Raw genomic sequence first — 10,870 nt, forward strand, 5'->3', positions numbered from 1 at the left:
CCTCACTTGAAACTACGGCAAATGTTCATTTTCATTCGTTCCGTTCGCGCTTACCTTCACTCAAAATCTTCACTATCCGCCATCAATAGTGTCTTTTCCAACTGCGTGTATTCCAGTTCGTTTTCTTCCTTGATCCCTCTTTTCCCTGTTCTTGTTACCATTTGAAGCACATGTTCCTCGAACCACCAACATGCACAATTTCATCGTCTGTTGGCAGGTTTAAGCCCGAGAGCGGTTTCGACCTCATTTGGCTGCCGAGTAAACGTGGCGATTTGCCTGCAAGGCGCCTCCAGCCCCGAGCCATCCACAGTGTATGTCGATCTTAGAGCGCTCCGCAACGATAGAGTCAGTTTGGTGGAGCGAGGCAGCCCGCATAGTCTCTGTCTGATGGAAAGCGGCAAACTGCTGCCGGGCGTGAAAGTGATTATCGCCAATCCGGAGACCAAAGGTGGCGAATCACGCGTTCCAACGATACAACTAATGGACGAATGGACTAATGGGACATTGAATGTTTCAGGACAGTGCGGCGATTCGCATCTGGGCGAGATTTGGGTGCAAAGCGGACACAATGCGAGCGGCTATTATACGATACTGGCCGAAGAATCTGAGTACCGAGACCATTTCAATGCGCGGCTAGTCACTGGAAATACTGGCGAAATTTACGCCAGAACGGGTTATTTGGGCTTTTTACGCCGAACTGAGGGCGTCGAAAGGTAAACTCCATCGTCCCGATGAAGCAGCATGATTGATTAATTGGCCGATTCGAAGCAGTTGTGCGGAAGAAGCCGTTCTGAACCAGAGCGACAACGAGTCGGTGGGCTCCTCGCACCATTTGGTTCCGACCGATTCGCCCGAACTGCACGATGCAGTTTTCGTAGTGGGCTCCCTTGACGAAACCATCATGTTGAGGGGCATGCGATACCATCCAATCGACATTGAAAACTCCGTCTTAAGGTGTCATAAGAAAATCGGCGAATGGTGAGTAGTAGCAACCTGAAGATGTCCTATAGATCCAAAAAAAAGTGAATAAGTCCTAGCCATTGCTTGGAACTACATACATAGTTGGTTGTTGTTTCGATTTTTCAAACCAACCATATCTTCATTTTTTCGCAGACTGTTTGTTGGGTATTTCGCCTCAAAAATTTTTGCCTTTAAAAAAGACAGAATTTCCTCACTTCTTTTATTACAGATTGATAAATGGTGCTCCTATTTCGCAATAAGAACGAATTATTTATCGAAAAGTAATCAAGAATTATCACCTAGAGGGTAGCCTGCGACACACTTAGGCTCAAGCTGTAAGAGAAAAAATTACCTTGACGTTTCGATAGCTATTTTCTGCTATCGTTATCAAAAGAACCTACATGAACCTAAAAAAGAGTATGTTAATAAATTGTATAACAATAGTAGGATAATACAGTATATGAAAATTCGCTCTGATAATTCGCCTGTGCTAATTGTCTATTTATCAATCTGTAATAAAAGACGTGAGGAAATTATGTCTTTTTTAAAGGCAAAAATTTTTGAGGCGAAATACCCAAAAAGAAGTTTGTGAAAAAATGAATCCGCCTCAACAATCTAGAATACCACTAAACGATTCCGTTTGTTTCCAGTGCGGTTTTTACCTGGACGAATCTGCTGGTGGTCGTAGTGGAACTGGATGGAAACGAAAGCGAAGCACTGGATCTGGTCCCACTCGTGACCAATACGGTGCTCGAAGACCATCATTTGATTGTTGGTGTGGTTGTTGTTGTTGATCCGGGCGTGATTCCGATCAATTCGCGCGGTGAAAAGCAAAGAATGCACCTGCGGGACGGCTTCTTAGCCGATCAGTTGGATCCCATCTACGTCGCGTACAACATGTAACGTAAAGCCCATGGTTTCTGCATGAAACACAGCAAAAAACGACTAAAACTTAAGCAGATGTCCGTGTAGTTTAGTGGCTTGATTTGAGCGAGTATTTTCATGGTTTTCTAAACGACTCAAAAAAATTATGCACAATCCCTATTTTCATATATTTTTTACAAATGCAGCTCAGTTGAATCATTAGCTTCAAGCTAGTGCAAGCTGTATTAAACACGGACTTCAGATAGAAAATAACAAGAGACTGCTGTTTGAAAAAACTGAGTAAAACTGCCCTTAACTAGCTAGAGATGTAGCATGAAACCTAGCTTTTTAACGAGTATTTGATACCAAAATCAAGAATCCGGATCAATTTCATCACGAATCATGTTACTAGCACAAATTAGTCGAAGGAGACACTTTTAGATTTTGGATAGTTCATAATTAGCAGCTAGATACGTTTGTACGGGGTGTATGTTTATATCTGCCATAATTATCGTGATTTTAGTGTTATAATCAGTGCTATCTTTTGGAAAAACTATTGTCTGGACAGCTAAGCATTATACACGATCGATTTCCCTTGCTTCAAGGCCCAATTTTACAATAACCTACCGAACCAACTAGCTACTATTGCGTTTCCACCACATGCTCTCCATATATGTGTGTGTGTTTAGCATTTCATCATATGGCGCAAAATTCGGCTCAACTCTATCACCGTAGTTTAGTACCTACTTCCTTCGGTCTGGTCACAAGTACGCCTATTTAACGCATACGTCTAATCTTTCTCACACAACTAAAGTGATAACGCGTGTTGATGTACCATATGTATGGCCAACCAAAATTTAGGCCCTTTGTATAGTTTTATGTAATATTTAGACGAAAGTGTACAGTTTATTAATTTTTAGAGTTGTCTTTGTCATTCGTTGTGCAATACCGACTAAAATTGATTTGCGGCATTCTCCCACTTTTAATGTAGGCGCTAGACTAAAAAGATAGGGACCAATTTCTACTGCAATGATTGGCTCCTATTGATAACTTGTCCTAGAAAATATTGGGTTTTTCATCCACACTCCATTATGAAAAAAACTGCGTTTGCCAACATTTGACTAATATACTAGTCGTATAATTTCCGTTCATTGGCTGCTATGATTAGGTGGGAAAGCATAATCTTCCCCATCGCACATTCGTTAACGAGCAACTCGATTATTTCAATGCTCAATTAGCTTCGTTAGTATCGTAGTCTTCTGCGTTTTCTGCAACTACTCACATATTTATGTTCGCTTCAGTTTTGCACACAACTCCCTTCGAGTACGACAATAGTTTACGTTTAATTTTGTATATATTAGTTAAATCAATGTAGCCATTTAGAGAGTTCCAGAAAGATGTATTTGATTATGTTCTGTTAAAAACGACCGAGTAAATTACCTTTGTGAACCCATTGCAAATAATAAATGTATCTTTATAAAAAAAAAATCGTCCCGATAATTTCCAACAAATTATGCGCAACTACCACTAAACATCTCGTTATAGTCGTTGATAAACGTGTGCAAGCGCTCATCTGAAACAAAATTGAGAACTTCATTGCCAATTTCGGCTGCAAATAGCAATGCTTACCGCTTTGAAGAACCGAGGCGAACTTTGGATGGTTGCGAAAATAATACAAAACACTATGGAACAGTGTCGGATCTCCGGAGCTTTTGGCTGCAGTCAGGAACTTTCTTGGGTTCGCCTCGTCTTTGGCCAGTTTCAACGCCGATAAGATCTGGTGTTCGCTCAGAAGCACCTGAAAATACACGTTCGATCATTTACTGTAACCGTATTAGCTAGACGGAGCGGCACCAAAGCAAAAACAGGGTTTACCTCTTGAATTTCATCATTTGCCTTTAGTCGTGCCAGCATATCTAAAGCCATCTGCGTCGAGGAACTGTGCATGTTGCCAAGAGATAGCAGAAGCACCGCCAGCGGCTTGGAGTCGGTGATTACGCCATACTGTAGCAATTGCTGAAGAGCGTTGAACTTGTTCTGTCTAGCCTGAAAATAGTAGACAATTAAAAAACTATGTTAAAAGTTAGTTTAGACTCACCAGTGTGCTTACTAGAAGCTTATTCAAGTTGAACTGCACCGGAATTCCATATTCAGCCAACGACGTGAGATAACAGACCAAAACCCGTTCGATTTTCAGCAAATCCGCATCGGCGCTCATTGTCTGGAAAATCTCCTCAAACATGGCGTTTTGATCGATCAAAACTCGAGGACTGGACTGGTTCTTTGAGGCACTGGCAGGACAAACGCTTTGATTTTGCACCTCCCTATCAACCCAATCGCGATAGACCAAGTTGATGTGATTGAACGACTCTTGCAGCTTGTTCATGTCGGGTTTGTCCGCTTTAATGGCATCAGACAGCAACTGCAATCCCAACTGCTGTTCAAATTTGATTGCATTATTTTTTTCAAATGCCTACCGTCAAAAGCACTGGTTTGCCATCGGTTCTGTTTAGGGCCAGCTGTGTGCAAACGCTCATATCCTTGATTTGCTGGCATAGTTCCGATAAGCGCAGCTTAATATGCCAGAGGCAGCCCAGTTTTGCGTCGATCACTATGTTGGGTTGAAACACCACCCAATTGGGCGAATCTAGACGAAATATTCAGGAAAACAACGCCTCAATGGGTGATGGAAAAGAGTTACATTGGAAAAAGCATACAGAGCTCGCAGGCGTGCGATTGAGGCTCGACCAAGCCGGGCAATGTGATGCTGGTGGGTTTGAGCGACTTCATAGGGGCGACTGTTGTATGGTACCTGACGCTTCCATCACTTTCCTCAGCTAGTGCAATGTCGAATATTTGAGAGCTGCTTGAGGCCTGAATGGACGCTTATTAAAACCCCAAAGGCCAGTACATTATCACAAAAAAAAGTTTGTAAAAAAAAAATGAATCCGCCTTAATCTAGATATTATACCTGATGATGAACCAAGATCAAATCGTCCACTACATTAATAGCAAAGCGTCCAGAAAGACCCAACTTCAGCACGTGAGCCTTCACGGGACTCTGGCCGGGAACATTCAGCAAATGCACATGCACTTCAGCAGTATGCGGTCCACTTTGGTGCCTCAATATTAAGACCGCTGCCGTTCCGTACAGGGTGGACAGAGTCACATCCCCTTTCAGTGCCATTCTACGCGGCTCAGCTACAAAGAGTCCAGCTCAGTCTCTACTCATCAAATATTGGAAATCAACTCACTTTCAACTTTGGGCAACTTGCTGATCGAGCCCTGCTTAATAGCAACTGGCTGTAGCTGGGAACCATGCGACGACGCTAGAATCGCGATATTGTTGCGAGGACACCACACAAACCACTGCACAGTTATTGAGGTGGATTTTAACTGCTTGAGCGCCTTTTTGTCGGGTATAACTGTGTAGAGCTCCACTCCATGGTCGGTTATCACAGCTGAAAAAACCTTCTAGTAACTACTTGCGTTGACAGTGAGTTTACGTAGGTACCAAACTCGTTAATGTCCGACCACACGAATCCCAAAATGCTGGCATTCCTTTTGCAGCTTATCGAGTACTCGACCACCAAGTGTTCTTTGTTAACATTCATAAACTCGATGGAAGTGTTGTTCCTTTGCACAGCCAGCACTTTGTGGTCCAGGGACAGTTTGATTGACAAAACGGTGCCCTGGTCCTCCATGCGAAAGTTCAACACTTTGCCATTCTCTTTGGGGCCCTGAAACAAGTAGAGGTCTGAGTACGACAATGCTTTACCAGCAACACAATTTACCTTAACCACAACCCCCATCACGCCCCCTGAGCGGACAGTAAAAACATCCTTGTTCGAATCATCAAAGAACACATTCGTCAGTTGATTGATTGGCTCAAATCGAACTGGATCGTCCGATAATTCCAAATAACAATCGGAAAAAGCGCTCATTTTCCTTTGTTTGTAAACAACTTCTGACAATTTGCTGTTTTCACGATTGTCCCAAACTTGTCTTGTATTTATGACAACTGTTGGCAGGGTGGCCATTCGTTCGGTAATTTGGGCAGTGTAGGTCCCGAACGCGTTACCGTGCGCCAATTGTACGGTATGTACAGTATTCCAGATTGAATATATTTTTTTGTTTTTTGCTCACTAAGCCGATAAAATGCGGTATTTTCAAACGGCTTGTACGGCACTACGCGCTTGAAAGGGAAAAGTTGGCCACCCTGATTGTTGGAAAACATAACCCGCATCCAAGATGCCAAGTTGTCATCAACAGCTGCTTCCAGCTCAAAACCAAACTGAGTCCTATTTTCAAAAACAAGTAGCTTAAAGCCCCTCTCCCATGTACAATGCTTCCTAACAACATGCAGCACCAATACTGGGTGACAAAGAAAAGTGTTCTGAGAAAGTTGGGAGGAAAGGAGGATGAGTGCGTCATTTCTTCGGACGCTGAGCTCGATGCTAAGCTGGAGCTGTTCAAATCTGTTAACGACAGCTGCATGCAGCTTCAGCGAGTAATTGATCTTTATCAGGAGCGACTGTGCTATTTGGCTCAAGAAGAAAACGCCCTGGGAAGGTAGCAGGTCGAACTCTTGAACTTCCCCCCAGCTCAAGACTGCTACTGGTTTTTTGCAGATATCTCAAAGAATGCGGCAAAAATGAGAAGAACGCCAGCGCCGGCCAGCTAATGGCAACAGCTGGAAAGGCTCTGGCCTATACAGGGCATCAGCGACTAACTGTTAGGCCCCCCTTGGTGCGGCTGCACCATGAGGTGGAAACCTTTCGAGTACGGGCAGTGACAGACACCAGGTAGAGAAAGTGCTAAAAAACCACGCAATAACAAGAAAATTGGGACTTTCCAGAGTAACTGTCTCAGAAATGGAAAAAGCCAGAACTGAGTACAGAGCAGCGCTGAGCTGGATGAAATCGGCGTCCAGCCAACTGGACCCCGACACTGGACATGGCTTGGACAAGTTCAGAAAAGCCCAGTCCTACGTGAAAACCAGCAAAACCAAATTCGATCGATACACATTGGCGTGTTTGCAGAAAGTCGATCTACTCGCTGCTGCCCGGTAAGCACAACGTCCAATTTTGCCCAGAAACCAGTAAAAACTGCCCGTTCCAGATGCAACATGTTTTCGCACGCGCTCGTTCCCTACCAGAACGCTTTGCATGTGTTTGCAACGAAAGCACTGGAAACCTTAACGATAGCAGCTACCAAATTGCTGAAAGTTGAGCCTTACGACTTCAGCGCCGTCACTGGATTGGCCGAATCCCCGAAAGATCAACCCGCAAGCAAAAAACCAGAGATTAGTGAAGGTAATGGACGCAAAACATTGAAGAATCAGACTGGGCATTTTCTGGCTAATTTCAGAGCAACAGTCGAGCGACGACAAAGACCGAAACACCTTCTTCAATGCTGAATATTCCGACAACGCTGCCAGCAAAGACCGCGGAAGCGCAAGCATGTTGCAAGAAGAAGCACAGGGGTGAGTGAAAAACCGCTCATAATCGCGCAAATCTACTACTTCCATACTCGCTTTAAAGGGAAAAGGAGGAACAAACCTCCAACCTGCTGGGGGATGATTTCGCCCTGCCACCCATCCCAACCCCGAACGAAATCGACCAATCCAAACCCAGCGCAGCCCTACTGGACTTCGGGCTCAGCTCAACCGCCGACTCTTTGGCGGATCTGTTGGGAAATGGGGCCAATTTCATGCCGTCGAGTCTCATGCAAGATGGGGCCTTATACGACTTCAACAAGCCGCAAGACTTTCAGCCTTTCGAAGGTAGTAAAACGGCGGAAAGTGGCAAAAAGCCCCCGGAGTTAACATCGCAAGGCGCCGAGAAAGCCGGAAATCACATGTCGTGGCTGAGTCTTTTCGCCGAACTGGATCCGCTAGCCAACGGCGTTTTGGAGAATAATTTGGCTGGTGATAGAGCGTAATTTTCAGCTAAGTGATCGGAATATACCATACTAGTCATTCCATGTTTTTCGGAGCTTTGATTGCGCTTGTTGTGTCTGGTTTGGGAGCGTTCAAGCATTATTTAACTATACATTTGCCTCCAGATTAGCACAGCTCGGGGAGGTTTCATTCAAGAACGTCTGAAATGTGCTTGCAAAACCGCATTTTAAAGGAATAATTTGCTAGATTAGTGTTAGCTTTAAGGGCGGCATAAAACTGCTGTTCCATTCGACATTGTTTTTTCACTTCACCGTTTGTTTTGCACTCTAGTCTAATAAATCCAAAGAATATTTTAAGATCGGGTTTTATATTATACACTAGCCGATTTACGATGAAAACAACAATTTGTTTAAAATATAACCGAAAGCTTTCTGAAAAAACGTACAGGCGCTGTTTAGGCGGTGGAAAATGCCTTTTTTTGTTCAAACTGATCTCAAGTTGAACGACCAGCCAAAGTATGTATCTAAGCTGTTATGTTTTTATCGTAAACCCACTGTATAGTCTATGTTTTACGTGATGTGAATCTACTTTATTATATAGATATATATATTAAACAATCAATAAAGGTATGTAAGTAAATAATTGAACAGCAAATGCATTTTTCATTTGCCCCCATGATATTTGGGTGTGTGTAAGAATGTAGAAGTATAATGTGGACATTCTGGTGGAGGTTATGTTAAGAGAATGTCGGCAGAAAGTTGCTTTTCCTTACCCAAAACGGCTCTAATGGATATCCAATAAACTTCCATGGTCACTAAAAACACATACACTCAAAAATTTAACGATTTTTTGCTCGAAAAACTGAAAAATTGAATTTAACTTACATTTCCTTGACAACTCGCTTCGAAAATGTCACATTTAAACGCGAAAAAAAAATGGCCGGACTTTCAAGTTTGTGCTATTGGCACCATTGGGGTTTGGTGACAATTTCTTTGGCCGCTGTCAGCACCGAGAAGTCAGTGTCAACAAAACAAGCAAAAAACTAAGGAAAACAATAGTTTGCATATTTGAAATACGAATTGTTTCCAAATAATACGGTCGATTATCGCGGCGGTAATAGCATTAAAGCATTGAAATCGGTTGACAGGCGAAATCTGTGTAAATTACATCAAATAGCCGCAAAGAATCGCATGATAATTGGAAATCTGGGTGTGGATGAAATGTTTACAAATCAATCTCTTCAGTAAAATGGATCTTGCTAAAACGAGCCCCACAAAAAGTGGCCCAGGTAAGAGGGGATTAGCGCGCTGCATTAAACCCGCTTGTTATCTATTGATGTTCCCTATCAGTTAGCAATATTGGAGATAACGAAGAGCCTTATCCAAGTTTGTCGGATTATCATGACTACGAACCGAATCTTGAGTTTGACGACTCCGAGTTGCAACAAACCCCCAATTCTAGTTCAATTTCAGGTAAGCTTCACTACAATTTAGCCTGCAACACATGTACTAATCTAGTGACAAAAAAGTTTACACAACTGAAACATAAATAAGGCAAGTTTCGTCACACAGAAGAAAGGGCAAACAAAGCCGATTAGATTAATCCGAGTCACTGAATTGCGTTGAAAGTGACTAACGCTTGATTTATAGAGGATTTTAACGAAAATGCATTTTCAGCGGACTTCATACACATCGAAGCGAACGGTGTTATGGTGATGAACAACTCACCAGTAGCGGAGTTCATAGACGAGAACTATGAGGAGGAACTGGCCGACGCTCGCGATGAAAACTTTGATAGTTTAATTTTCACATCCTCATCATATCCTGAGGTGAATCTTTGCCAAGATCTGAAGAGTTCCCAACTAAGAACCATCATTCTAATTCCAGGTTGGTGAAACCACCAGTACTGAACAGTACAGTGAAATATCGAAATACAATATCGTCGATGTGAAGGGCGATGATGCCGAAGGGCGCAAAGTGATCGTTCTGTATGCATGCAGGTTGCCCCCAGTGCGTGAAATCGACCATGGACTGTTCTTAAAGTAAGCGCGCAATGAAGCGAAAAGCCCCATTTCACCCCCTGTTCAATTACAGCTACCTTAAGTATACGTTAGAGTCCTACGTGAAGCAGGATTACAGCCTGATTTATTTCCACTATGGCCTAACCAGCAAGAACAAACCCAGCTTGGGCTGGCTGGTCCAGGCTTACAAAGCCTTCGATAGGAACTACAAGAAGAATCTAAAGGCGTTGTATTTGATTCATCCCACGGGCTTTTTGAAGTTTGTTTCGCAGGTTTGATGGCGCACTGTTTTAACGCGGACGGGCGTTCATTAAGCGGCAAATGTTTTAGATCTTCAGGCCCCTGATTAGTGCCAAGTTCGGAAAGAAGCTGAATTACATTCACAGCCTCAAGGAGCTGAACGATGTGGTGCCAATAGAAAAACTCGACATTCCCTATGAGATTCTCGAGTGAGTTGCTCTTGGCAGCAAAGTGCTCCGTTAACTGAAAATTTCCAGGCACGACAAGAAGCTGAATGGCAACTTGCCAGTTGCTCCAGATGCCACTGTAAAGCCCGAAGTCATTCCAACGCAGCAATTTGGAGTTACGCTCCAGTTTATAAAGGAGCACTACAACGTCACAATACCTCCAGTAGTAAAACAGTGCATAGAGTATTTAGAGCAGCCTGATGGTAAATGGCTTTCAAGAAAACTGGTCGAGATCACTAAAAAAACCCATTTTAGCTTTAGAAACCGAGGGCATCTTTAGGCGGTCGGCCAACGTATCGAAAGTGCGGGCGCTCAAAGAGAGGGCAAATTTGGGAGAATCTTTGGTTTTCGAAGACCCGCATGAACCGGCAGTTTTGCTGAAAAAATTCTTGCGGGAACTGCAAGAGCCGCTGCTTACTTACGAGCTTTATGATGAAATAATGCAGTTTCAAAGTAAGACTCGGGCAATAAATCTTTGTTGAAAACTAGCACAGATTTATCAAAATAGATATACTTTCGAGACTATTCCTGGAAGCTAATGGGGTTTTCGGCCGTCGTTCGGTAGAATTTCTTCCAGACGTTTCGCAAGCACGAGTGGCTTGCATCTTCAGAAGTGGTTTGCTTGAACGCTTACACTGTTCTCATCAGAACCCGCGT

General features: G+C 43.3%; 4 protein-coding genes and 1 long non-coding RNA gene across 5 annotated transcripts in view; 3 read left to right on the forward strand and 2 right to left on the reverse strand.

Annotated features, from left to right (window-relative positions):
• The window catches only part of LOC109545764 (disco-interacting protein 2), a 126,627-nt gene extending 123,326 nt beyond the window's left edge, over positions 1 to 3,301 (forward strand). Inside the window, exons 24-27 of the mRNA XM_048669148.1 lie at positions 168 to 448; positions 518 to 713; positions 772 to 978; positions 1,611 to 3,301. Coding sequence (XP_048525105.1) covers positions 168 to 448; positions 518 to 713; positions 772 to 978; positions 1,611 to 1,863 — 937 coding nt within the window. The 3' untranslated portion in view covers positions 1,864 to 3,301. The remainder of the gene's footprint in view (positions 1 to 167; positions 449 to 517; positions 714 to 771; positions 979 to 1,610) is intronic.
• Positions 2,931 to 5,963, reverse strand: LOC109539453 (regulator of MON1-CCZ1 complex). The gene is made up of 10 exons (XM_019907199.2): positions 5,619 to 5,963; positions 5,339 to 5,564; positions 5,079 to 5,285; positions 4,796 to 5,025; positions 4,542 to 4,698; positions 4,302 to 4,471; positions 3,923 to 4,246; positions 3,700 to 3,870; positions 3,454 to 3,622; positions 2,931 to 3,397 (listed from the first exon to the last, which is right to left on the reverse strand). The coding sequence occupies exons 1-10, from the start codon at positions 5,862 to 5,864 to the stop codon at positions 3,336 to 3,338; spliced, it is 1,962 nt and encodes a 653-aa protein (XP_019762758.2). The 5' UTR covers positions 5,865 to 5,963; the 3' UTR covers positions 2,931 to 3,335.
• Positions 5,964 to 6,041: 78 nt separating this feature from the next.
• On the forward strand, positions 6,042 to 8,082 carry LOC109539455 (islet cell autoantigen 1). Its single transcript, XM_019907202.2, has 6 exons — positions 6,042 to 6,396; positions 6,456 to 6,629; positions 6,683 to 6,892; positions 6,946 to 7,139; positions 7,195 to 7,309; positions 7,368 to 8,082. Exons 1-6 carry the CDS (start codon positions 6,170 to 6,172, stop codon positions 7,765 to 7,767), a joined length of 1,320 nt encoding a protein of 439 aa, XP_019762761.2. The 5' UTR covers positions 6,042 to 6,169; the 3' UTR covers positions 7,768 to 8,082.
• Positions 8,083 to 8,293: 211 nt separating this feature from the next.
• Positions 8,294 to 8,701, reverse strand: LOC125505512. Its single transcript, XR_007282232.1, has 2 exons — positions 8,611 to 8,701; positions 8,294 to 8,540 (listed from the first exon to the last, which is right to left on the reverse strand). It is a non-coding gene; the product is annotated as an uncharacterized LOC125505512 (long non-coding RNA).
• Positions 8,691 to 10,870, forward strand: part of LOC109539454 (rho GTPase-activating protein 1) — a 3,075-nt gene continuing 895 nt past the window's right edge. The window contains exons 1-8 of the mRNA XM_019907200.2: positions 8,691 to 9,014; positions 9,076 to 9,198; positions 9,403 to 9,554; positions 9,613 to 9,767; positions 9,820 to 10,018; positions 10,077 to 10,195; positions 10,244 to 10,416; positions 10,469 to 10,666. Of these exons, the coding sequence (XP_019762759.1) occupies positions 8,942 to 9,014; positions 9,076 to 9,198; positions 9,403 to 9,554; positions 9,613 to 9,767; positions 9,820 to 10,018; positions 10,077 to 10,195; positions 10,244 to 10,416; positions 10,469 to 10,666 (1,192 nt within the window). The 5' untranslated portion in view covers positions 8,691 to 8,941. The remainder of the gene's footprint in view (positions 9,015 to 9,075; positions 9,199 to 9,402; positions 9,555 to 9,612; positions 9,768 to 9,819; positions 10,019 to 10,076; positions 10,196 to 10,243; positions 10,417 to 10,468; positions 10,667 to 10,870) is intronic.

The sequence above is a fragment of the Dendroctonus ponderosae genome, unplaced genomic scaffold (assembly GCF_020466585.1).
Source record: "Dendroctonus ponderosae isolate FM_Combo_2020 unplaced genomic scaffold, Dpon_F_20191213v2 Dpon_F_20191213_8, whole genome shotgun sequence".
Classification (NCBI taxonomy): Eukaryota; Metazoa; Arthropoda; class Insecta; order Coleoptera; family Curculionidae; genus Dendroctonus; species Dendroctonus ponderosae.

Excerpts from the sequence above, each read along its gene's own strand:
- LOC109539453 (XM_019907199.2), bottom strand. The coding sequence starts at position 5,864 with ATGGCCACCCTGCCAACAGTTGTCATAAATACAAGACAAGTTTGGGAC. Across the intron at positions 5,565-5,618 it reads TGATGGGGGTTGTGGTTAAG|GGCCCCAAAGAGAATGGCAA; the intron begins GTAAATTGTGTT and ends TACTTGTTTCAG. Across the intron at positions 3,871-3,922 it reads AGCTTCTAGTAAGCACACTG|GCTAGACAGAACAAGTTCAA; the intron begins GTGAGTCTAAAC and ends TACTATTTTCAG.
- LOC109539455 (XM_019907202.2), top strand. The coding sequence starts at position 6,170 with ATGCTTCCTAACAACATGCAGCACCAATACTGGGTGACAAAGAAAAGT. Across the intron at positions 6,893-6,945 it reads GATCTACTCGCTGCTGCCCG|ATGCAACATGTTTTCGCACG; the intron begins GTAAGCACAACG and ends TGCCCGTTCCAG. Across the intron at positions 7,310-7,367 it reads TTGCAAGAAGAAGCACAGGG|GGAAAAGGAGGAACAAACCT; the intron begins GTGAGTGAAAAA and ends CTCGCTTTAAAG.